Source organism: Amblyomma mixtum, chromosome 4, assembly GCF_055824585.1.
Source record: "Amblyomma mixtum isolate Tamu chromosome 4, ASM5582458v1, whole genome shotgun sequence".
NCBI lineage: Eukaryota > Metazoa > Arthropoda > Arachnida > Ixodida > Ixodidae > Amblyomma > Amblyomma mixtum.
The window spans coordinates 69,634,858-69,659,634 of NC_143015.1; the positions used below are offsets into that span (position 1 = coordinate 69,634,858).

Consider the following 24,777-nt stretch of genomic DNA (forward strand, 5'->3'; position numbering starts at 1 on the left):
AGTTGGCTCGCTCCTTCACCGCCGAACGTCAAGGACTCCGCAAACATGAGTCCGATCAACACACGCCCGCTGCACACTTCTCCACTGGATGATTGGTCTGGCTCTCTGTTCCGGCTGCGTCCAAATTTTCGGCCAAGCACATTGGTCCTTACCGTATCTTAGAGCGTACGTCACCTGTGAACTATATCATCGAACCGGTGACACCTTCTTTGGACCATCGCCGCCGTGGTCGCGACGTCGTTCATGTCAGCCGCTTGAAGCCTTATTACAGCCCTCTCCTCGTCTCCTCGCCTTGAGTCGCCAGGATGGCTCCCTCTTTCCGCCGGGGCAGTTGGAATGAAGATGATGATACAGCACCGCCACCAACGACGACGAAGCGCTAGCGCCGCCCGTAGAAGCCTCGTGCTGGAGAACTGCCGCTTGTGTGCCGGTCCCTCGCCTCGCTGGTTCCTAGACTTCTTGCGCCAGAGTCTTCGTCGCCGGCGCTTCAACGTGCCAATAAACCGCTCTACACTGCTATTACTATTTCGAGCGAACGATGCATTAGTTTCAAACGCAAAGCTAGAAAAGGCCTGTCTTACCACTGCCAGCTCCATGTCCCGCTGCTTCGTGTCGTTGTTCCACTGGCCACTCCGGCTGAAGGACGCCGGGCTGTGGTCGACGTGACGACAGCTTTGCAGACAGCTCCTGGTGCTTGTCCCTGATCCGGTCTGTTCTCGAAGATATAGAAAATAAAAGAAAATCACGAAGAAAGTTCCTACGACGAAAACTGTTTGATGTTGGGCGAGACAAAGGTTGCGTCTTGCCGGCAGTACCATTTTTGGAAATTTTAACGCACGCCCTGGGCGGCAACCGCGGCACGAGTAGCAAGGGCTTTTCTGAAGAGGTAGCATCACCCCCTACCCTCCCCCCTCCTAAACATGGTGCAAATGTGCATGCACTAAATAATGCGATGATTATAACAGATACAACGGCTGCCAGAGGACTGCACGGAACTATAAAACTTAGCCCATCTTCTTTTTAATGCGTATTGAGTTCATGGGCATCAACAATATAAGCCGAGGCGGCACCCGACTCTGGCCCAGACATCTACGTACCTGCTGGCGATTATTGGATGAGGCTGACGGGAAACCGCAGCAGCAACCTGCGAGGAGAATGATAATGCAAATAACGCGGACAAAGGAACGCGTGCATTCCTCGTAGCCGGCTGCGCTCTTGTAGCTCAATTTCGAACCTATCTGGTAGGCACGTTATTGAAGCAGCGCTGGCAACGAACGTAAGATGAAACCAGGCAGTCCTTGGCATACAGGGACATGAAAATAATTGAGGGGCACTTTGACTGTCTAAAGTGCGCAGAGGCGAAAGCGTTTTCCGCACCCCTTTGACTGCCTCGGTGGCACGACTGGATGACGTCACACATAAGTACTAAGCGATGACAAATTACTAATTAGTAACTTACTGATTAATCAATAAATACTAATTAACTGCTAATTAATGACGCTTAAGCTTCGGCTTCAGGAGTGGAACGCGACAGCGTGTTGTAGCGCTGCCAGGCAGGCCACGGAACGCCACCATCCGTTCGGCGCGATGCCTTGCCCTTTAAACGAAACGGTTTTTGAGGAAAGGAAATGGCGCAGTAATTCTCTCTCATCTCGGCAGACACCCGAACCGCACCGTACAGGAAGGGAGGAACGCCCCCCCCCCCCCCCCCCCGCCCCCGTTCGGCGCGATGCCTAGCCCTTTGAACGCAACGCGTTTTGAGGGAAGGAAATGGCGCAGTAATTCTCCGTTATCTCGGTAAACACCCGAACCGCACCATACAGGAAGGGAGGAAGTGGGAGTGAAAGGTGAAAGAAGAAAGAGAAAGAGGGGCCGTAACGAAGGAACTGAAAATTGTATTTGAGAAACGAAAATCACACAGCAACTGTTTCGCATATCTCGGTGGACACCCGTCAAAACGCGCAGACATCTGCTGACACGGCTGTCGTCACGGCTGATAACTACAGTATGAGGCATTAAAGGCTTTCGCCTTAAAACTCTTTGGCATTCACTTTCCACAAAGGTGGGCGTTATATTTATTAAAGCGAAAGCTTTACTAATTGCACTTCCGTGGCGCGGCGGTGCCACCATTGACTTTTAGTTGACCTCTGTGTGACGTCATGCGTGACATCACGCCGAAGAGAAGGGCGACCGACTCGCGCCGTCGCAAGCCGCGGCGGTGCCACCACCGGCGCCTAACTGCTGCGCTCTGCGCTAGGAGCGTAACAGGTGTTGTGAGGTCACGCCGAAGAAGAGCTTATGGAACGCGTCATCCAGGCTAAACTGACACGCTTCATGGAGCAGAACGACCTGTGGCCGCACGAGATGGTCGGGTTCCGGCCGGGCTTGTGTACGCAGGACGTGATGCTTCGCTTGCAACATGACATCATAAATTCGAGATCCAAAGACGCGAAGGTGATTTTAGGTTTAGATCTAACCAAAGCCTTCGACAATGTTAAGCATGCGGCCGTCCTTGCGGGGCTTCAGGACATAGGTGTCGGCGAAAGGACGCATTATTACATCAAGGATTTCCTGTCACACAGGACGATAAAACTAAAATTTCAGGACTTAGAATTCCCCACGGTTTACCTGGCAAGTAAGGGAACGACGCAGGGATCGGTGCTCTCCCCCTTCCTTTTTAACGTGCCAGTAAGGGCCCTTCCCGCCGCACTCAGGAATATAGACGGCATAAAATTTAGCTTGTATGCAGATGACATCAACATATGGTTCAACAGTGATAGTGACGGTAGCATAGAAGAGCGGCTGCAGGCAGCGGCAGACACTGTAGTGTCCTACGCGGCCGAAAGGGGCCTTGTGTGTTCGCCGCAGAAATCGGAACTTTTTGTTTACAATCCGAAAGCACTCCGGTGCAAGCGCGACTGGAATTTTGAAATTAAGATAGAGGGCAAAGCTGTATCGAAAGTTAATCACACCAGGATCCTCGGACTTTTTATCCAAGAGGACGGTTATAATGAAGGAACTATCGAGAAGCTAGCAACTACGCTGCGCAAGTAACAGGGATCTTCAGTAGGGTCGCGCTGAAGGGCAGGGGCCTCAAAGAAAGTAGCCTCTTGAAACTAACGCAGGCGTATATTATTAGCCGAATATGCTATGGCACGCCATTCCTCGATATTAGGGTAAACGAGAGAGAGAAGATCGACGCAATTATTCGGCGTTGCATCAAGAGGGCGCTGGGCGTACCTATTTCCACCTCTACAGACCGCCTCTTGGAAATGGGGGTGCATAATACTTGGATTGAACTCGCCGAGGCGGTGCGAATCGCCCAGCTCGAAAGACTGAGTACAACGAATACGGGCCGGACCATCTTAGAGTGGGTCGGCCGAAAAGTAGATAGGGGCATATGCGACAAGGTCGCCCTACCGCCACAATATAGCGAGAATATCATCGTTCGCCCTCTCCCCCTCAACATGCAGGGAAAGACGGGAGAAGAGGGCGGAGGCACTGGTTAAAAGGGCCGGGAATTTCAGGCCAAATGAGGTTGCCTATGTGGACGCAGCGAGTGGCAGGTCGGGGGCGGCGGTCGCCTCAGTAGTCGACGGCCGAGGTGCACCAGTCGCCACCGCCTCCATTAGGAGTAGAAACATAGATACGCCCGAGGAGGTCGCAATAGCGCTTGCTTGCGCCGGAACCAAGGCTAGTTTGATTCTTAGTGACAGCAAAACAGCGATCTGCAACATCGGAAAGGGCAGGGTCTCGCCAGAAACGGCTCGAATTCTGTCCGCAGCCAAAATTGATCGCAAGATCACCTTAATTTGGGTCCCGGAACACACATCCGTCCCCGGTAACGAGGCGGCCCACATTTTAGCCCGAGATCTCTACTTCCGGGTAACTGTAGAGCCACCCGACCCCCAGGCGATGGACAAACGTTTGCAAACGTACGCGCAAATCGCCGTGCACTACAGGTTAGGCAGGCGTCTAATGCCACCACCAGATCCAAACTTAACCAATACAGAGGCCATCGCCTGGCGACGATTACAGGCCGGAAATTTCGTTAACCCCGTCTGGTTATTTAAAACCACGTTAGACGATAAAAAAGGTTTGGGTTTGGTTTATTGAGGTTTAACGTCCCAAAGCGACTAAGGTTATGAGAGACGCTAAAAACGATGACAAATGTAAGGCCTGCGTAGCGAGGGGGACCCTCAATCATATAATTTGGCAATGCCCTGGATCCCCGGGTGCTGAGGACAATATTAAGAGTAGAGCAGCCTGGGAGGCCCTTCTGCGAAGCGAGATCCCCGCCGACCAGAAACGAGCTGTCCGCCTGGCGGCTGAAGCCGCGAAGAGACAATGTATCTTCGCCAGTCTTTAGTCGCGGAGGTCCCGTCCCCCGTCCCCTAGGCCTGAGTGCCAGGGACGGGGAGTAGGGGGCTTCCTACATCGGTGGAAATAAAAGTTATTAATCAATCAATCAAGGGCGACCGACTCGCGCCGTCGCAAGCTGCGGCGGTGCCACCACCGGCGCCTAACGCCTGCGCTCTCCGCTAGGAGCGCAAAAATTCAGGGGGCACTTTGACTGTCTAAAGTGGGTAGAGGCGGAAGCGTTTTCCGCACCACCTTCGCTGTTTCTGTGGCACTGGTGGCGTCACATGTAATTGAGTACTAATTACTAATTGATGACAAATCACAAATTAATGGTTAATTACTGAGTAATGCCTGAATACTAAATAACTGCTAATTAATGACGCTTAAGCTTCGCCTTTAGGAGTGGAACGCGACAGCGCGTTGTAGCGCTGCCAGGGAGACCACGGAACGCCACCACCCGTTCGGCGCGATGCCTTGCCCTTTGAACGCAACGCTTTTTGAGGAAAGGAAATGGCGCAGTAATTCTCTGTCATCTCGGTGGACACCTGAACCGCACCGTAGAGGAAGGGAGGAAGTGGGAGTGAAAGAAGATAGATAAAGAGGAGCCCTAATGAAGAAAATGAAAATTTTATTTGAGGAAAGGAAATTACGCAGTAACTGTGTCACAAAATTCAGAGGGGCACTTTTTTGACCTAAAGTGTGGTCACTGATGTGTGGTTAAGATGTTAAGCTTCGCCCCTAAGAGTGGAACGCGACAGCGTCTTGCAACGCTGTCAAGGAGTCCATAGAACGCCATCGCCCATTCGGTTCTACGCCTCGCTCGTCGGTAAATTGGTTTTTGAGGAAAGGAAATGTATCTGTCTCTCATTTGTCGGTGGACACCTAAACCTCGCCGGAAGGGAATGGAGGAGGATGAGAGTGAGTGAAGACACCGTATTCACTAGACGCGCATTTGTTCATTCCAAACCATCGAGCTGGCATGGCGGAGTGGATAGCATGCTCGTCTCTCACGCCGAAGACCGGGGTTCGATTCCTGAGCTCGACCAATTTCTTAATCGGTTTTATTTATTTATATGGCCTGACTAGTAAAGCTAATTAGGCTAATTGGATAATTAAGCAATTAACTAAGCTCAGTCCCACTTACTTGGAGCATCACTATACGATCCCTTCAATTGGTTGCATGGTTACTAGCCAAAGTACAATTGGCCCCGTTTGAAATTCGCGCACTGTGACGTCACGACCGTTTCCACCAATTGAAAAGCGTGACATTTTCTGTCGACAATTGCTGCTTACAACGATGAGACATTAAAGGCTTCCGCCTTAACAGGTGTTGTGACGTCACGCCGAGGAGAAGGGCGACCGACTCGCGCCGTCGCAAGCCGCGGCGGTGCCATCACCGGCGCCTAACGCCTGCGCTCTCCGCTAGGAGCGCGATTGTGGCGTTACGCTGAAGAGATTAGGCTCGACTCACGTCGCTAGAAAGCAGTAGCTGTGCCAACCACCAGCGGCTTAACATTGCTTCGCGATCTCGCGCCGTCCGTGTGCGACGGCGGTGCACATGAACTGCGGCCTCACTGGACTGGATTGTACTGGACTGGATTGGATTGGATTAGAATAGATTAGATTACATTGGATTGGATTGGATTGCATTGGATTGTATAACAGATGTATCGCCACAAGTCTAACCACAAGCCCCACCACCAGCTACACTACCAGCTGAACCATGGCGTAGGTACGGATATTGCTTTCGCAATTACCAGGCTTAACCAAGCTAAGCCACAGCGAATTTTTTTAAAGCAAGGAAGTAAGTACGCAGACTACTCTTTCTTACGTAGAAGAGCATTCTGAGTGTGTGGCAGGAATGAACTCAGGCAGTGTACAGGAATGGTGGTTGGGATCCACAACTGGGATGATTAGAGGATGAGTCCGGAAGCATAAGCCTGCTGAGGTGTTATCTTCCCGTTATCGAAGTCTGGTCTGGTAGGGACATAATGTGTTAGGGCGCGAAGGGCGTTTTGTGGATGCACCAGAGCCCTCCGGACAGACGGGATTTTACTAATACTCACCCAAGGAAACCATGTAGATCCGCACGTAGCGAGAACCTGCCTATGCAGGGATGTTATTCGCTTTGCGATAATCATGTTCTTCTTTCGCATACTGTGGGCCTTGTATCGAAGTTTTTGATAACAGCTGCTCTTTACAGTTTTCGCTAGCAAGCAATTTCTGGGGCATGACAAAGTTCACTCATTAATTGAATGCCAGTTACACATCGCTGGCTTCGTAACTGGCCCTCGTTGGATGCTTTTATTCGTTAGGGGGTTCGGGATGTGATGCCACTTGCAGCCAGCGACGGCTTCCGTAAAAGCGCGAGCAACTAGAAAGGCCGGAGAATGATCAAAGATCGTTTGAATGTACTGAAAAACTTCTTTCCAGTATGAGAACAAATAAAAAAAGCTCACATAGCCGTTACCATGGTGTAACGCGATAGTCAGCGATAGCAGTTGACGTATTATCATTTCGCGATATGGGGAGGGAAGGAACCTGGGAGAGATATCATTTGTCTAGTTGAAAACCAAAAGTTTAGGTTTCCACACGCACTATTCGTTCTTCGACTAGCACTCGTCTGCAGTCCGCCGGTCCACACGAGCGACGCCACTGTTGCCGAGACTGACCTCGGGGAAGGGGTTTCCGCAGCAGTCGCTGCAGAAGGAGTGCGCCAGATTAATTTGCTCTCGTTATATTCTTGCCCTACCGACCACGGTAACCATCCTTCCGGTTCTTCCCTCGGCAAACCTCTGGTTACGCATTCCTCCGTTCTCGTTACAACCTGCTCCTTTCAAACGACTTAAGTTGCAGCTGTTTCCTGTGATAATGACCTGCGTTCTCCTATCTGCATTACGTACTCCTCCGTTATCCTCCTCCTTTCACGTTCCCGTGTCAGGCACCTTCAGGTTGCGCGTATCTCCGCTCTCGCCGTATACATTTCTTCCACGGCAACCATCCTGCACCCTCAGATTGCGAGAGGTGGCTGCTGCTGGTATCTGTGGTGCATTCCGTCGTCGCACTCGCCGTTTCGGTGGCCAGACGACGGTTGTTGCGACGCCATCGTTTTGGGACTATCTGTCGGCCTCAACGACAATCGCAGACGAAATTTAATCTAATGGGGCTAGTGAAACTTTCGCCTCAAAAGTGCCACGTCGCGTCGAGTGCGAAAAGTTCTGTGCGTACATCGAGGTCATTTCAGAAGTGGTGGACTTTCAGTCAATCGCTCTACCACAGGGAACTGCCAGGAGGGACTGAAGAGAGTTAATTGCACGGAGATTGTTAAATGAGCATCGTAGGATGACGGATATACCAAGAAACTGTACTCTTTGATTGCTTTGGTTTATAGGGATTAAATGATGTCCTGAAGCGACTCAGGCCATGAGGGACGCCGTAGTGGAGGGCTCCGGAAATTTCGACCACCTGGGGTTCTTATGCGCTGACATCGCACAGTACACGGGTTTAATAATTGAATTGGTTTTGGTTTTGGTTTATGGAGTTTAATGTTCTAAAGCGACTAAGGCTATGAGAGACGCCGTAGTGGAGGGCTAAAGAAATTTCGATCACCTGTGGTTCTTTAACGTGCATTGACATCGCACAGTACACGGGCCTCTAGAATTTCTTCTCCAAAGAAATTCGACCGCTGCGGCCGGGATCGAACCCTCGTCTTTCGGGTCAGCAGCCGAGCACCATAACCACTGAGCGAGCCTAAGCAAGTTTCGTTTCCGCGTGCTATGGAAGCACTGCGCAAAAAAAATCAAAATATTTACAACATTCGTATACAGTGCCCGAGCACGGCACAAGATAGCAGCTGCTGCACCAGGCGGAATTTGCGTGTTCCCGTTTCGTCCTAGAGAGACAGACGGTCGAACATTAGAACAATTTTTCTCGGGTCAGAGCCACCGGATTAGTGCTATCGCCCTAGTAAAACTAGAAAAACCCAAATTTCAAAGAACTTCCATGGAAACCACCCGTAGGTTGTTTCCCGTGTCGAGGGTGATCTGGGGTGGTATTCTGCCGGCGTCGCCTTTTGCGACATGTCGCATATGGGCGGGGCCTAAAAAAGTGCTTACAGATGCTCGAAGAAACGGAAAAAGCCGCCGGCACTTTCGTCTGCGGTGCATTCATTCACTCCGAGAAGCGACAATTTACCACTGCTGAGTCACTAGCAGCAGTAGTTTCGTATCTTTTATAGCAAGAATATTTGCCATCACATGACGTCTAATGTTCAAAAAAACATTTGCAAATTTAATATAAACTCGCTTCACTTCATTTAAGTCTATAAAACACCGCGAAAAAGCTCCAAATCTATTTTCCTTTCGTTCCGGACGGTTGTGCTAGGTTTCGGCTGCGTTTCGGGCAGTTGCAGACGGTAGCAGTGTAGCTGGAGGTCCCATTAGGCTTGCGCGCTCCAGAATCGAGAGCGTATCTAAAAAACTAGGCTGAATTGCAGCTTAAACTTTATCGTCGAAGCAAGGTAAGTCATAGCGAAAAGTAACAACACCAGTAGTTGCCGGTAAACATGCCGACCGGAATCGCAAGGACTGCTGAATTGGCTGAAGCGGGCGGCTCTCGCTTGAAAGGACGTCGCCATGTTTTCACGCCAAGGGCGCAAAAGCCGCAACTGCCGATTGCGTTCGTACGCTAACGGTAGCCCGTCGCCCGCGCGAATCGCTTCAGCGCATTCCGTTGTTCGACTAAGCGTAGTAAATTGGGGCGACGTCACGATGACGTAGCAGGAAGGCGGGTCCGTGTCGTTACGCCGCCGTCACCGCGGCTCGAGCCAATCAGCGAAGAGCGAATGCGACATGTCGCAAAAGGCGACACCGGGAGAATACCACCCCTGGAGGGTGGCCGACTAGATGCTACGGCGGCTGGAGGGGGCCCATTATGCAAGCGCGACGCAAAATCGCGGCACAATACAACCGGCCAGTTTTTTCAACCAGTACGAATGAGGCTGACGCCGCTGCTAAACGCGCCGTACGAACAAACGCTCAGCTATGCCAATATCAAGATCTAACTGTACTCGAGGTCGAATAAGTGGCAGCTTAAGGTTCGTTATATTAAACGTCCCAAAGCGACTCAGGTTATGAGGGACACCGAAGTGCAGGGCTCCGGAAGTTTCGACCACCTGGGGTTCTTTAATGTGCACTGACATCGCACAGTACACGGGCCTCTAGAATTTCGCTTCCATCAAAATTCGACCGCCGCTGCCTGGATTGAACCCGCGTCTTGCCATAACCACTGAGCCACCGCGGCAGCTTTCAGGTTATGGGGAAGGCCGTAGTGGAGGGCTCCGCATGATTTCGACCACTTGGCGTTCTAGAATGTTCTCTGTCAAAGCTGTACGCAGGCTTCTGGCATTTCGCCTCCTAGAAAACGCGACCGCCGCAGTGCGGTGGTGCAAAAGGTGGCGGCAAATAAACGAATTGCTAGTGATGACATACGAAGAGCGAACAAACTACAAAACCGAATGGCTGCTTTAAAAGTGCGCCACTAAAGGGTGGCACAATACAGGCTTGTTTTACCCTGGCGGGTGAGGCAGAGGCAGCGGCTAAACAGGTTGCTGAACGCGCAGCTTGTGTAGCTGCGCTCAAAATTGCATCACCACACTGGAAACGTCCGGGAAAAGTTAAGGCGGAAGCCTTTAATGCCTCATTGTTGTAAGCAGGAGTTGTTGACAGATGTCACGCTTTTCAATTGGTCGAAACGGTCGTGACGTCAGAGTGCGCGAATTTCAAACGGGCCCAATTGTACTTAGGCTACTATCCATGCAACCAGTTAAAGGGATCGTATAGTGATGCTCCAAGTAGGTGGGACGGAGTTTAGTTATTGCTTAATTACCCAATTAGCCTAATTAACCCTTCTAGTCAGGCCAGATAAATAAATAAAACCGAGTAGGAAATTGGTCGAGTTCGGGAATCGAACCCCGGTCTCCGGAGTGCGAGACGAGTATGCTAACCACTCCGCCATGCCAGCTCGATGGTTTGGAATGAACAAAGGCGCGTCTAGTCAATACGGTGTCTTCGTTCACTCCCATCTTCCTCCCTTCCCGTTACGGCGAGGTTTAGGTGTCCACCCAGATATGCGAAACAGATACATTTCCTTTCCTCAAAAACCAATTTACCGACAAGCTAGAACCGATCCGGCGATGGTGTTCTGTGGACTCCCTGGCAGCGTTGCAAGACACTGTCGCGTATCACTCTTAGAGGCGAAGCCTAACATCTTAACAACGCCATCAGTGAAACAAGCAGCAACACCGTGCTTAAGGCTTTCGCCTCATCGCACTTTAGGTCAACAAAGTGCCCTCCCCCCCCCCCCCCCCCCTGAATTTTATGTTTTGCATGCATCCCGCTTAGCCGCCTGCCCTGACCGTTAACTTTTACTCTTTTGCCCGAACAGATGCACCTGTGCTTATCTTGTGCCCAACTAATCTTGAGCTCTTTCGCGGAGGCCAAAAGTCGAAACAGGGGCTATCGTCTATGATGCGTTTCAATGGAGGCGGAACTCTCTCTTCTTTCACTTCCACACTCGTCCTTCTCTTAATGCGCGGTTCGGGTGTCCACCGACATGAGACGGTTACTGCGCTATGATCTTTCCTCAAAGACGAATTCTCTTTTTGATCGTCACTGTACACGTAGCGCTTTAATACATGCAATGGGTGGTCAACTGCCCGATACAGGTCTGTGCTCAGTTGGATTCACAAGAACCTCCGTGCACTTGTAAACCGCAGTTGAGAGGCGCGAGGAATGCATGGTCCTATGGGGGAGCTCAGTTATTAAAACGCCAAGCAAAGGTAGCTACTGCAAGCACGAATACACTACTGCACTTCATTTATTGGGTTAACCCGGGCGCACTACGTATCAGCCTGGATGCCTTATTCTCATTTTTGAGGGCCGTGGGGCCCGAGAAGGAAGGCCCTCTCGACGTCAAAAGATGCTCACCCGTAAAACGGTAGTGTGACAGACGCTGCAGGTTTGCGCCGGCAGCCACAATCAGCACGACGCCGGTACAGCACACACGGCAAGGTGGACGTCAACCTCAGCCTGCGAAATATTAGTAAATACACTGAAGTCTGCCCTAAAGCTCCACTCACATGCTTGACAGTCACAAACTTTCCCTCTGCGACCAGGGCACCGAATGTTCCTAGTGCTCTCCTCGGTACTTACACAAAAAGACATTTACGAGAGCAAGTGAAAAATTTTAATGCGGCTGAAGAGTATGAATCCTAATTTAATCTGCAAGCAGGGGGCAGTTGTTGCCAGCTGCTGTTCTTTTTCTGTTCTCTGAATGCCAGACTGGACGCTCAGGGAGAGAGCGCTTTACGATAACGTGGTGCTCCACTTCGCGTTTCGTTCCAGCCCCTCGACAGACGTTGGAGCGACGCTCAGTTGGCTCAGTTCTTGTCGCAACTTATTTGCCCATTTCCTTAATCGTGCAAAGCTAAACAATGCCAGGAAGGCTGTTTGTGATCACTTCTCTCGATCGTCCTGAAAAAGAATTAATTATTAAGTGTCGTGTCCTTGTTGTCTCCCCAACGAGAAGCTCAAAGAACTATGCTGCTACATTCAAGCAGCAAGCACAGGGCTCCACAAATTCAGGCACAGTACAGAAGATCTGGACATTTCAGCCAGAATCTTGGCGGGATCACAGAGAGCTTCTGCCGCCTGTAGTCGGTGACATTCCCCAGTTTTCCCTGGTCATTCACATCGATCAAGACTTGGACGTAAGGTCCGGACTGCATCCGTCCGGACTGCATGTCAGAACTTTCCTTCATTTCTGCGGTTCCAAATGTTTAGGACAGCTGGTATGATACTTCCTGCGTGTCCAACATATTTGGACAAAAATTTCGAATATTGTAAAATTGTAAGGTACTGGTACAGAAATATTGGAGGTAATGGTTCATTCTTCCGATATGTATCAAAATATTTCTTTTACAGTGTTTCCATGGCTCGCATCGAGGAGTTAAGACTGCCATAGAATACCAATGGGGAACGCTTTTGAGGAGAACAAGAATATTAATAGCAAAAGGTGATGGTTGGTTGGTTTATGGGGTTTAACGTCCCAAAGCGACTAAGGCTATGAGAGACGCCGTAGTGAAGGGCTCCGGCAATTTCGACCACCTGGGGTTCTTTAACTTGTGTTGTTGTCACTCTGTTTCTGTCCCTGTCCCTGTGGTGCCACACCAGTATGAATTCGTACCAACTCGCCCAATTTTCAACCCTTTTGTTCTTTAACGTGCGCTGACATTGCACGTTAAAGAACCCCAGGTGGCCGAAATTTCCGGAGCCCTCCACTACGGCGTCTCTCATAGCCTTAGTCGCTTTGAGACGTTAAACCCCATGAGATCTGCGAAAGTATAGATTGTTTGGTGCATCTCACAAATATGAAAAAAAAAACCTCATAAACTTTCTCTTTCAAGAATGCTTTTGTCCAGAATTTCTGGGTATGGCCATTGTTAATTAAACTCTAGGGAAGACGCTTGGTTGCCATTTTTCTCAGCGTGCCAGTTTCATCGTTCTAAAGCTGCGGGTGGTGAGATGAAGGATACCTAGTGAAGGGATCGGACAAAAAAAAAAAAAAAGTCGACCACCTAGGCCAATTTCCCGTACTCTCAAATGGTACAGTACATGCGCACATTTCGCAGCACATTTCGATGTTGTATGCTCGCCATGGACGAGATCTCGCAAACTCTTCACCCTCTCCCTGAGCGAGTAAGTGAAAGCGATTGGTAAATTTTTTGAGCGCATCAACAATGCCTTCGCACGCGTAGGTTTTCCTTCAAGGCGAAAGTCTTCAATGGCTCATGCTCGCGGTGTCCGTCCGTGCGCTCGAATCGTGCAAACTATGGCCTCTCCTCCGCGCAGCGGCGCAACCTCCTCCCCTCCTTAACAACCGGCGAGCCGGTGAGGGTCACAGCTGTGCATAGCAACCGTGACGTCACACAGTAGCGGTAGAACAAGCGCGCGCGTGTCGGCGATGGCAGGTAAACCGCTGCTCCTTCGCCAGATGTCTGGTTGCAATGGAGAGTGGGACGCATGGCTCCGAAGCGGCCCAGTGAGTCCGCGCCAAGCGGTTCGGGGAAGCGGCAGTGGGATGACCCAATACCTCCTAGAAAGACTTGAGGCCTGCGCGCTGCGCGAGTGACGTCACATCCTGTAGGCGGATGGCCGCGTCGCTCGCGCAACGCAGGACGTTTTCCGCGCGCCGCTTCCCGCACAAGCCGGTTTTTCTCCCGCGGACAGGCTGCTGTGCCGTCCCGCAGAGCGATGGGTCCGGGCGCTATTTTTCCCGTGCCGCTGACCAGAACAGCCAATGGGGTCCGACCGTTAGTCGCTCTCTATCAACCGCTGTATTAAGCGCGAGTGCGACCGCTTTACAAGCGTACAAAAAGATAGGCGTGCGCTCATTTATAAAGAAAGGAAGAGTCTGCTGTGAAATAACTAGGGGCCTGGTCAGCTGCAGTGCACTTTTTAGAGAAGTAAGATTGACAAACTACTCTAGGTGAGTGAATAACTGATACAAAACGCGAGGAGAATTCTGCAGTGCAGTTGTTTCGCTTCGCTGGCTTCGGCTTTAGCGGCGTGCGTCACGTGAATTCGGGATGATGGAGGCAACAGCAACTCGATCGTCACCTTCACGCAAACTGTGTAATGGTGCCTATTGCAGCTTTCTACAATTACTGCTCCCATGGGGATGTTTATTGTTTGCTGAAAATTCAAGAATGAGGCAAAATTTAGTCGTCAACCAAAAGACAAATTTCGGTTTATTGGTCATGGGCATGCAAAGGCGCTATAAATAAATATAAGAGAACATAATATACATACAGTAAACAGAACTAATGAAGCATCAAGGTAATAAAATTGAACTGGCAGGTAGTAATCACAGATTTTTAAAACAAACATACCCTTTAAATATGAAAACATAAATTCTACTCATGGTCACAATTAAGACTTAGACCATGTCACATCAATTTTGGTCACATACAGTAGAACAGGTCACTGCAACAAACATCAAGTAAACGAAGGCAGTCACGGTTTGCAGTCCAAAATAACACAAAACTATTAGCAACATACGGTTAAGCACAAAACATATGTGATGAGAAACAATTGCAATCGACTCGAATGAGAAACTTGGTTACTTCACATAATATGGCACTGCGAGAACAAATCGAAGCAATAAGCACTCCACATACAAACAAGCACATGCACAGTGAAATACAAACAACATACTAACTATCAATGTATTAAACTGCAAATATAAAATTATCCAAAAACCGCAACAAGCACAACAAATTGCAAACACAAAGGTGCAGAAAGACATGAAAACAACCTAGCTTTTCGAAAAGACAGTTAGTTTCCTTTTTTTTTGATTCTGCATCATGAGATGACGCCGAGAGAAGGTCGTTTTTTCTTTTACACATATTGTTTAGAAGAATGTTTGCTGCTGAATGCAGCAATAGGTCCATGACTTGTTCAGGTCTGTGGCCATTTAGGCATGTGTCAAAGTCTTCACATTCTGGTAAAACCTCTGTTGTTAAGCATATCAGAGCCGTTCGCTGGTCTTCTAACTTGAAGAACTTAAGGCAGTGTTCTTTAGACAAAAGTTGTTCTATCACTGCATGCGCATACATCACAGCATTTACAACAACTGGTGCTGGAAAACAAAGGCCACCTCTATTAAGGGCGTCGATGAGGCTATTTTCTTCATGGGATTCCTCCATGTTCCTTGCCACTACAAGGTTTCTTTTGCATTCTTCACATTTCAGTGCCTTACAAGCAGCATGAGCGCAATACCCAGCTACATATGTAATCACTGGGATTTTTGAAGACAAAGCATCTAGGTCAGAATCTGTGACTTCAATGCTGAAGGCTTTATCAAAGTTCTGCTTTTGTCGTGTCCTCGGTTGAGGGAGCCTGAGTTCTTCAGTTGGTAGAACTGGCAGCGAATTTTGCAAACGAAGTTTTGCCTCGCACTCGTACACCTGTCGAATAGAAACATGGAACTGGCCGCCCGCAAGTTGTCTGTATTGACCGAACTTCGCCTCAAGTGGGTCGGTCTGAACCTTTCCTAGAAGCACGTAGTGCATCTTAAGCTCCTCAAGGCAGTAGCGAGAGAATTCCATAAGCCCACAGGACGTAAGACGCAAGGCACTAATCGTTTCACGAGTGAAAACGCCATTGTCAAAACGTAGTGCAATCCATATGTCTAACCAGTCCGCGAACTTCTCAAGAAATTGGATTCTTTCGTCATTTTCCATTCCTTTCACTGGCTCTTGAAAAGGGTCACGTTTTTGGAAGCCCTTCGAAGGTGTTTTGACATTGACCACTGACCACCAGCGAACGATAATGTTGATAAAGTTCGCAGTTTCTGCTGCTCTGTCAATTTCATTGGCATGTACCAGAAGCCCTTCTGCAGTAAATTGATTGAATACTTGCAGTGCGATCTTGACATTTTGCCGCTCTAACTTTGACGGATTCAGAGCTTTGGAGGTTAACTGGTGCCCATACTTCAGCAAACACCCTTCTTCCAGTTTGTGTAATCTTCGCAGAGCTTCAAACGAAGCCCACATGATGTGACCACTGTCAATTGTATAACTAGTGATCTCAAACTTCGGGTAATAGAAATTGGTTCCGTGATTTTTTTGGTTTATCCAGTTATTTCGCACACATTTCAAGAGGTGGACTGTGTCAATAATGTAAAACAGGGGTCTCGTAGGGTCACAGGGATGAGGATACACAAACTGCAGCTTTGGAGGACTACAGAAGATCGACATTGTCTTTCTATTAATAGCATTGTTGTCAGTAACAACACATACTACTTTGTATCCGTGCGACTCTAAACCAGTCACCACTTTATGGGTGATGCTATGCAACATAGCAGCATCAATGGTTTTAACAGGAAGGATGTGAGCGACTTCTTTGAAAGACGAAGCCAAACTTTGTACCATAAAAACATGGGCCGTCGTGGCAGCGTCAGACGAGTTAAAGGCAGTTCCGCAAACATTGCCACCTTTATAATCGAAGAATGGTTTCAAGTGAATTTCATCAATCATCAAAGTCACTATGCGCTCGTAAGGCTGGAGACACTTCACACGCTTCTTCATGTAAGACAAAAAATTTTCATCTTCCTCTACTTGCGGCGACAGCTCACATGACGCACAAAGCTTTCTGATAGTTGCAGGGTGAGGAAGTGCAATAACACCTGCGTGTCGCAGGAATTTGTAAGCGTGTGGCGATATTGTAAAGAGCAGACTAGCAATAACCATCAAATGTGGTGAATACCTGGGCATTTTCGTAGTGATTATTTCCAGCTGTTCTTTCAGCGCTTTAAGGACACTTCGAGTTTCCACTGGTAGCTGCTGTTTCAAAACATGGAGGAGGGTTTCGATAGCTTTTACCACATCCTCAGAAATAATACACTGTGTTTCAAAACTTGACAAATTCTCTAGAATTTCTACGATGCATCTGATATCCGAAACTTTACTGGGGACAGGACAGTTATTTACTTTTGTAAGTTTGACCTTCTGATGGCACACAGTTATGTCCATACTGTCACTGATCACAACAGAAGCTTCAATGCTTGGCATGGTGCCTCCGGTTATCAACAGGAACATTACACTTGTTGAGGTATGCACTACTGACCACTTCTCTGGCAAAGAGGATCCCTGCATACATGCCTTTAGCTCCGTTATTGTCTGGAACTGATATCTGCCAGCTTCCGTCGTATATGACGACAATGAGTCCGCCAATGCCTTTGCAAGGTGGGAGGACTCCAGTCGCTGCCGTCGATCGTGTGGCTCCTCTCTTGTTTTGGAACATTGTGGTGTGGACAGGTACGATGGGCAGTCCTTGAATATTGAAGGCACAGCGCTAGGGTCCAGTCGTGGCACCGGCAAAGTGGTCTCGATAACCTTTCCAGTCCTTGGGTCATGATAGACTGTTTTTTTTTAATAAAGCTCTCATGGAAGTGCAGCGCACAGACCTGCAAAAACGAAAACAGGGGACTGTACCACAAAAAAATATCACAGTATCTCCGAAAGGACATTAATTATGTATACGTGCTCAAGGTATTTTTGGTATTGGCAGATTCTTTCCTGATGCAAGCACAGGCTGAACGAACACTTTTCGCAGAAAACACATGGTATGACGCGTCTGTCGAAATTCCTGCCGACGCGTCTGTCGACACTCCTGCCGACGCGTCTGTCGACACTTCTGCCGACGCGTCTGTTGAAATTCCTGCCGACGCGCCTGTCGACACTCCTGCCGATGCGTCTGCCGACGCGTCTGTCGAAATTCCTGCCGACGCGTCTGTCGAAATTCCTGCCGACGCGTCTGTCGACACTCCTGCCGACGCGTCTGTCGACACTTCTGCCGACGCGTCTGTCGAAATTCCTGCCGACGCGTCTGTCGACACTCCTGCCGACGCGTCTGTCGACACTCCTGCCGACGCGTCTGTCGACACTTCTGCCGACGCGTCTGTCGAAATTCCTGCCGACGCGTCTGTCGAAATTCCTGCAGACGCGTCTGTCGAAATTCCTGCAGACGCGTCTGTCGACATTTCTGCCGACGCGTCTGTCGACATTTCTGCCGACGCGTCTGTCGAAATTCCTGCCGACGCGTCTGTCGAAATTCCTGCCGATGCGTCTGTCGATACTCCTGCCGATGCGTCTGTCGACACTCCTGCAGACGCGCAACTAACGATAGTATGAGGTATTAAAGGCTTTCGCCTTAATATGAACACGAAAGAATTCTAGGCCTAACGCTCAATATGCTCGCACTGACAATGAACTTTGCGCAGCGTAAAAGCGGGCATGAAGGTACACAACAAGCTAATTAAAGCAGTTCTTACCCTTGAAGAAGCTGTAACTTGGTAGTCCTTGCGTGGTATTGCACGCAGCCACTTGTGCCGCTGGGCATCGTCCTTCGGAAATGAGAAGACTTGAATTTTCGAGTCTTCGTCGCAGTTTCCCCGGCATTTCGGCACACAGCACTTGTAAGGCATGCTGATAGCCGCACTTCACTCCTTGACAACCACCACGCGCGCCGATCATGCGGAGGAACGCGCACCCAGTGCGGAAACACAGAACACCAGAACGATGCACGCAACGGCAGGCTTCCTGCCGCTGGTCCGCGCGCCGACTGCGGGGTTCGTCGGTTCGTTTCGTGCGCGCGCGCCTCCCGACCCTCGAAGAGGCGATCGCCTACCGGAAATGACGTTGCTCACGTGACATGTGGGAGCGCGCAGGCCTAAAGTCTTTCTAGGAGGTATTGGATGACCACAAGGCTTTCGCCAAGCACACTTTAGAATGTCCAAAGTGTCTTCGGTGATTTTTTTTTTGCGCTTACCTAGGAAAGCTCCAAGGAATCCTTCGGAAGGCAAGAACATCGAACGTAAAATTTCCCTGTGCCCCATTTTGCACTTCGAGTAATCCAACTTGTCTGCTCCGGTTTTAGTGCGAGAGCACTACATAACACGGTCTCAAGCAAGAATCGTGGGTGAAGCTCGGAGTAACTCAGTTAAGCTCGGGTTGGTTCGGACTGAGGTTCGGGTCGGGTTCGGAGGATTGTCACGCAAGCCGGAGCCAATGGGAGGAAGCTCGGGTTAGTTCGGAGGAGCGTCGCGCCAGCTGTAGCCAATGGGAGCAGGGCGTCGCGCCAGGTGACTCCTAGTAGAGATAGGGTGTCTAGTTTGGTTAGGTTTTTTTGGGGTTTAACGTCCCAAAACAACTCAGGCTTGAAGAACGCCGTAGTGAAGGGCTCCGGAAATTTTAGTCACCTGGGGTTCTTTAACGTGCACAGACATCGCACAATACACGGGCCTCTAGAATTTCGCCTTCATCGAAATTCGGCCGCCGCGGCCGGGATCGAACCCGCGTCTTTCGGGCCAGCAGCCGAGTGCCGTAACCACTGAGCCACCGCGGAGGGGCGGAGAGAGGGTGTGAAAACGAAGATCTAGAAACGCGGTGGCGTGCACAGGCAGATGCCCAAAGGAAGAGGCTAAGAATGAACACAGGCTCTTTGCAAGTCTACTTTCTTTAACTACGTTAGAACCCTACCACTTTTTTTCTGCTATATGACTAGATGAAAAGTTGTCCTCTCATTTCCACCCATGCACTCACCATCGCTCACCTGCCCAGTGTAGTGAAATGAAGACTGAGACGGCTGTCTTCGTTGGGGAAGTGGTCCACACGCGACGCCAGTATTTCATCCGACCAAGTGGGCTTCGACGTGAGGCGACCTGCGCATAGAAACGTCAGCCTATATAGCTTAGCTAAAATAGGAGGAGGCTGATGGCCAACAATGAGAAGTCGATCATAACGCGAGGACTCAGGACACGAACCGGTGTGCGCTACTTGAGTGACGAATTGATGATTACATGCAACGTCCAGCTGAAAGCAAGCTCAAATATCAGAATGGTAATGCCGTCTTAACGGGAAGGACGCGTCTTCCTAACTTGCTCAATAAGATTAGCAAGTTGAATATATTGTTACGTGACGATGAAGAGAGAACTACATGACATAAAGCCATGGAATGATTTAATGGCGATGGGCCTAGCGCGAGCGCTACGTGCAGCGCCACTGCCCACTTTGTGATCTTCTAGTCCGTGACAATACCCGGGGCCACTGAGCCATCGTCCCGATTGAGCGAACTAGAAGAACGGGGGTGACGACGAAATGCAGGATGTGACGATGGGCGTGACAGGCGAGATGAACACAGAACAGGAGAAGATGAAGCACTCGCTGTCACGGCAATATATTATGAGCCGCCAATATATGAGCGTTCATGTTCTTTCTCAACGAAAGGTGGGATGACAGGAAAGCACGTATGGCTGCCAGGGAAAAACAAGCATGAACGTTTTTGGTGCGGTGCATTTCTGTCACGTTTTACTTTTAAAATTCCAAACGCACAAAAGGTGTCACGGTCAATAAAAGAGGGTGATCGTTGGCTGTTTGTATAAACTGAACAGAGCTAAATTACTTACGCGGCATTTAAAGTGGTAGGTGCCGCTTGTGCCGTGCACAAAGCCACTCTGGCATGAGAGTGTCTCATGCGCGAAGACTGATACTTCACGTGAAAAACACAAATCGGCGTTGAGTAGCAGCAACGGTAACATACGGGTGGCAGTTTTGCCAAAAACGCTTGCACCGACGCGGAGGGCTATCGACTTCTTTGTGGTGGAGTATCAGTAGTCGAAAAACGCAGCTGAAGTAGATGTGATCTTATGAACGCCGGAAAATATTTCCTAGAAACCGCCATAGGTAGTGTTTGATGTGCTCGAGGTACGGTAAACAACCGTTCTTACTGCGCTCAAAGTAGTAGTGTCATATCGCAAATTGCTTACCGGCAGTTTTGTGGCCCCAGCGGGATTCGAATTCACGGCGGGGTGAACAGACCAGCTTCGCTTGCCAATGCTTGACCGCCGTCCCCCCAGTTTGTCTTGTTTGCGCGAGGAAACTGCCGAAAAAGGAAAAAAAAACCTTTTATACAAACTCAAATCACCCGGCTGTACAACAGGAGCCTGCCATAACACCCATCACAAACATCAAAGCCCTAGAAGGCACATACAGGCATCAATAACAACATCCAGTAAGCTTGGATGTTCTTCCAGCGCAACATACACACCTACACTAAAGCGCGCCTCTCTCGGACACAGACTTCGCTGATCATGGTGATTCAGTGGGAAGGATGAATAATCTGAATAGTCTTAAAGACTCCATAGTCCCATCAACACAGAGTTATCTGAATAACAGTTTTCCCCAGTAGGCGAAAAGCTATTGTATGGTGTTATTAAGGCGGAAGCCTTTAATGCCTCATCGTTGTAAGCAGAGGTTCTCGACAGAAATGTCACGCTTTTCAATTGGTCGAAATGGTAGTGACGTCACAGGGCGCGAATTTCAAACGCGGCCAATTGTACTTTGGCTATTAACCATGCAACCAATTAAAAGGATCGTATAGTGATGCTCTAACTAAGTGGGACTGAGTAGACTTCATTGCTTAATTAACCAATTAGCCTAATTACCCTTTCTAGTCAGACCAGATAAATAAATAAAACCGAGAGATAATTTGGTCGAGTTCGGGAATCGAACCAGGGTCTCCGGAGTGCGAGACGAGCACGGTAACCACTCCGCCATGCCAGCTCGATGGTTTGGAATGAACAAAGGCGCGTCTGGTGAATACGGTGTCTTCGTTCACTCCCATCTTCCTTTTGCTTTCCTCAAAAAAGAATTTACCGACAAGCAAGACGTAGAGCCGAACGGGCGATGGAGTTCTGTGGGCTACCTGACAGCGTTGCAAGACGCTATCGCGTTCCGCACTCAGAGGCGAAGCTTAACATCGTAACCACACATCAGTGACACTAGCAGCAACACCACGCTTAAGGCTTTCGCCTCTCGGCGCTTTAGGTCAACAAAGCGGCCCCTGATTTCTTTCCAGCATAGAGAACAGACTGAGAACCTGAGTCACCTGCCTTGTTTCGTTTGGTTTGGTTTATTGGGGTTTAACCAAACCAAACCAAACCAAACAAGGCAGGTGACTCAGGTTCTCAGTCTGTTCTCTATGCTGGAAAAAAATCAGGGGGCCGCTTTGTTGACCTAAAGCGCCGAGAGGGGAATGCCTTGTTGAGACGCTTTACCGGTAATATAAAACAGGCACAATGGGGATCAAACCTCGAACATGGAGCATGCGAGGTGCAGGTTCAAACCACTAGGACACCGCTGCGTCTAAGAAACCGCTCGCCGCCAGGAGTAAATAAAGAGCACGGTCTTCAGACTTTATGAATTGATGGGAAATGCACAAGTAAGCACATGCTGCCGCCTTCACCTCACGATTCTAGGTTCCTTTACAACGAGCAGGAGGCATGCGACGCCACCTCCTGACCGGTAGTACGCCACCCATATCTTTTCATGCGAGACGGAAGCGGCAGTGCGCAATTTCCAGCAAAATGAAATGGTTTGGTTTGGTTTATGGGGTTTAACGTCCCAAAGCGACTAAGGCTATGAGAGACGCCGTAGTGGAGGGCTCCGGAAATTTCGACCACCTGGGGTTCTTTAACGTGCACTGACATCGCACAGTACACGGGCCTCTAGAAAGAAATTCAACCGCCGCGGCCGGGATCGAAATCAAGTCTTTCTGCCAGTTTACGAGAGGAACAAACGGCGTCCTTGGAGAGGCCTGCGAGAAATTGCGGGTGATGGTAACCGTGGGCCCAACTCCCAACCAGGAGCCTTGGGACGCCACATCGACAGGCGCACAACACGCATACGCACATATTTGAAAAAGAACACAAACCGGCACGAAACTGAGCAACCAAGATGTATCAACAGCAGAGAAGCTGAAGACGCTTAACAAAGAATAAAAACGCCCTTCGTTGCGGCTGTGGCCGGTATAGAGCAAGACGCTGGGCGCGAACGCCAGCGTCTGTCGGCACCATGACGGCGGTGAAGGGTTCGCATGCGGAGGAACGCCGGATTGAGGTGCGCCGTGAAGGCAAACTGGTGGTCCTCTCTGGCCAGTCTCTGTACCTCGACATTTTAGCCGGAACTGGGACGCTGGCCTCTAACCCAGAGCTCGGATAAAGCTTCACGGCAAAAAGCAAGTCACCGCACTTACGGAGCGAGAGCACAGAACGCCCAAAAGCGGACAACACTCGCGCCTTCCCGCGCGCTACCTCACATCAAACGCCAAACGCTCGCTTGTATGTATTACGTAATCTGCTCCAACCATAGAGTTTCTTACTACTACCTAGAGGGAAAGCTGGCGGCGCTGCACTTCAGCCAACATGGACGCTCAAAGCGTCATGGGGCGGTGAGCTACTTGTTGCGGCACAGTCGTAGTTTTTCGGGAACATGGAGTGGCAGTACTAAGGCGTTTCATTCCGAAAACGTAGTTCGTCTGTGCGCAGACGACTTTCGCGCGAACGCAGTGTGCAAATGCCATAGTAGTGAAGACGCGACGACACACGACGCCAATAAAAGGTTTTACTCTTCCGAAATACCATTAAAAAACCTCTTAAAGTATCTAAACAACAACATTTTTTCTGAAAACATATTTACTTTTAAAAGTGCGCCTGTTAATTACGAAATATTAGTTTTTTTAGTGTTCATCACTTGGCCAATAGGAAAGCTAGTCATATCTTATTTTAGGCAAACTTTGCACTTAAATGCTTTTCTGCTCGTTTGTTGCAATCATTAGACAAGATATTGAATGTTAGGACGTTTGTAGCTATCAAACAGCTTTATTTTTTATTATTTTTTGGCCAAAAGTTACAGTTCCGCAACAAGTAGCTCACCGCCCCATGATGCTTTGAGCGCCCATGGTGGCTGAGGTGGTCACGTGGGGTCTCCATGCAAACTCCCATAGACGGCTTGCCAGCTTTCCCTCTAGGTAATAGTAAGAAACTCTATGGCTCCAACAGCTCCGCTTCATCTTTAGGTTGACGCAGGCCGCGTCACTGAAGTGCTAAATCCTCAAACCTTTCTCCGCAACGCGAGGCCAGTGCAAGCAGAACGCGAGCGCATTGAAAAGTGCTTGCTTACTGTTGACGAACGCCACGAGCCCAAAGCTTACGTTGTAACGGCAGCAAGAAGTCTGGCTATCGCTTTGGACACGCTACCGAGTATAGTTAGAGGCAGCCTCGGACGCCGCGCAGCAAAATTCCAGAGCCAACTACACGTAGTGCCAATGCCGATGTTAAGGTCGTAATAAAAACTGCGTAATTGCTGTGCGCCTAATTCCGCGTGCAATATCAGGGAACTGAAAAATGCACTCAAAGAAGCAGGTCGAACCTTGAGCGCAGTGGGTTTTCAGGGCCATGGCGTCGAGTGTCGGTCGGATGTCCAAGACAGAGGCCTCAGTAGCCCGTCGGCATGCTCGAATGCCTTGTTCAAATAAACTGCTAAGAGATAGTCAGCAAGGCTGGTGTGAAGCTGGAGTCTCACCTGTTGAGCATCAGCGTCGACAACCCGAAGCGTCCCGAGACCAAACCACCACTAACTGCGTCCGCTCCGATCGGCTTCTGATCGAACAGTGCTTATAAACGTCAGCATTCAAGCGTTTGTGGTTTTACTCTCTCGCTGCGCGCGCTCAAGCCAATGGTCGTGGCCCGTTGGCCGTGCGAGTGGTGCGGGCACAGACGTCAGTCAGCCTCCTCTCTTCTGGGACGCCCGGCGCGCTCCCATTGGTAAGGAGGCGCCTCTTTCTCTCTTCCATTTTTCACTTCATCCTTCGTCGCTTCTCTCACGGCGCGTTTGAGGCTATGGCTCTGGGTTGAGGTGCCCACCATGAAGCGGGACGGCTGCTGTGCACTTTCTTTCTGAAGACCAATCTTCGCGTTTTGCAGCTGAGCACGAGAAGGCGTGATCAAACTGGCCGA

The 24,777-nt window shown here is 49.7% G+C and overlaps 1 protein-coding gene across 4 annotated transcripts; it reads right to left on the minus strand.

Moving 5' to 3' along the window:
- Nucleotides 1–576: 576 nt before the first annotated feature.
- LOC149346857 (uncharacterized) lies at nt 577–24,466 on the minus strand. 4 transcript variants are annotated; one of them, XM_089586724.1, is made up of 7 exons: nt 24,344–24,444; nt 24,191–24,297; nt 20,749–20,861; nt 19,526–19,644; nt 11,349–11,450; nt 1,098–1,144; nt 577–710 (listed from the first exon to the last, which is right to left on the minus strand). In XM_089586724.1, exons 1-6 carry the CDS (start codon nt 24,352–24,354, stop codon nt 1,108–1,110), a joined length of 489 nt encoding a protein of 162 aa, XP_089442850.1. In that variant the 5' UTR covers nt 24,355–24,444; the 3' UTR covers nt 577–710; nt 1,098–1,107. The 4 variants fall into 4 exon arrangements, 3 of the variants coding, with proteins under 3 accessions (XP_089442850.1, XP_089442849.1, XP_089442851.1); XM_089586723.1 differs by having other exon boundaries at nt 24,191–24,300; nt 24,344–24,435; XM_089586725.1 differs by lacking the exon at nt 24,191–24,297 and having other exon boundaries at nt 19,536–19,644; nt 24,344–24,466.
- Between the last annotated feature and the right edge of the window lie 311 nt (nt 24,467–24,777).

What these genes read in the sequence shown, in the direction of transcription:
- LOC149346857 (XM_089586723.1), bottom strand. An exon ending in GAAAACCCACTGCGCTCAAG is followed by an intron (nt 20,862 to 24,190) that starts GTTCGACCTGCT and finishes CTTTTTCGGCAG; the next exon opens with TTTCCTCGCGCAAACAAGAC. An exon ending in CACTGGGCAGGTGAGCGATG is followed by an intron (nt 11,451 to 19,525) that starts GTGAGTGCATGG and finishes AATATTTCGCAG; the next exon opens with GCTGAGGTTGACGTCCACCT.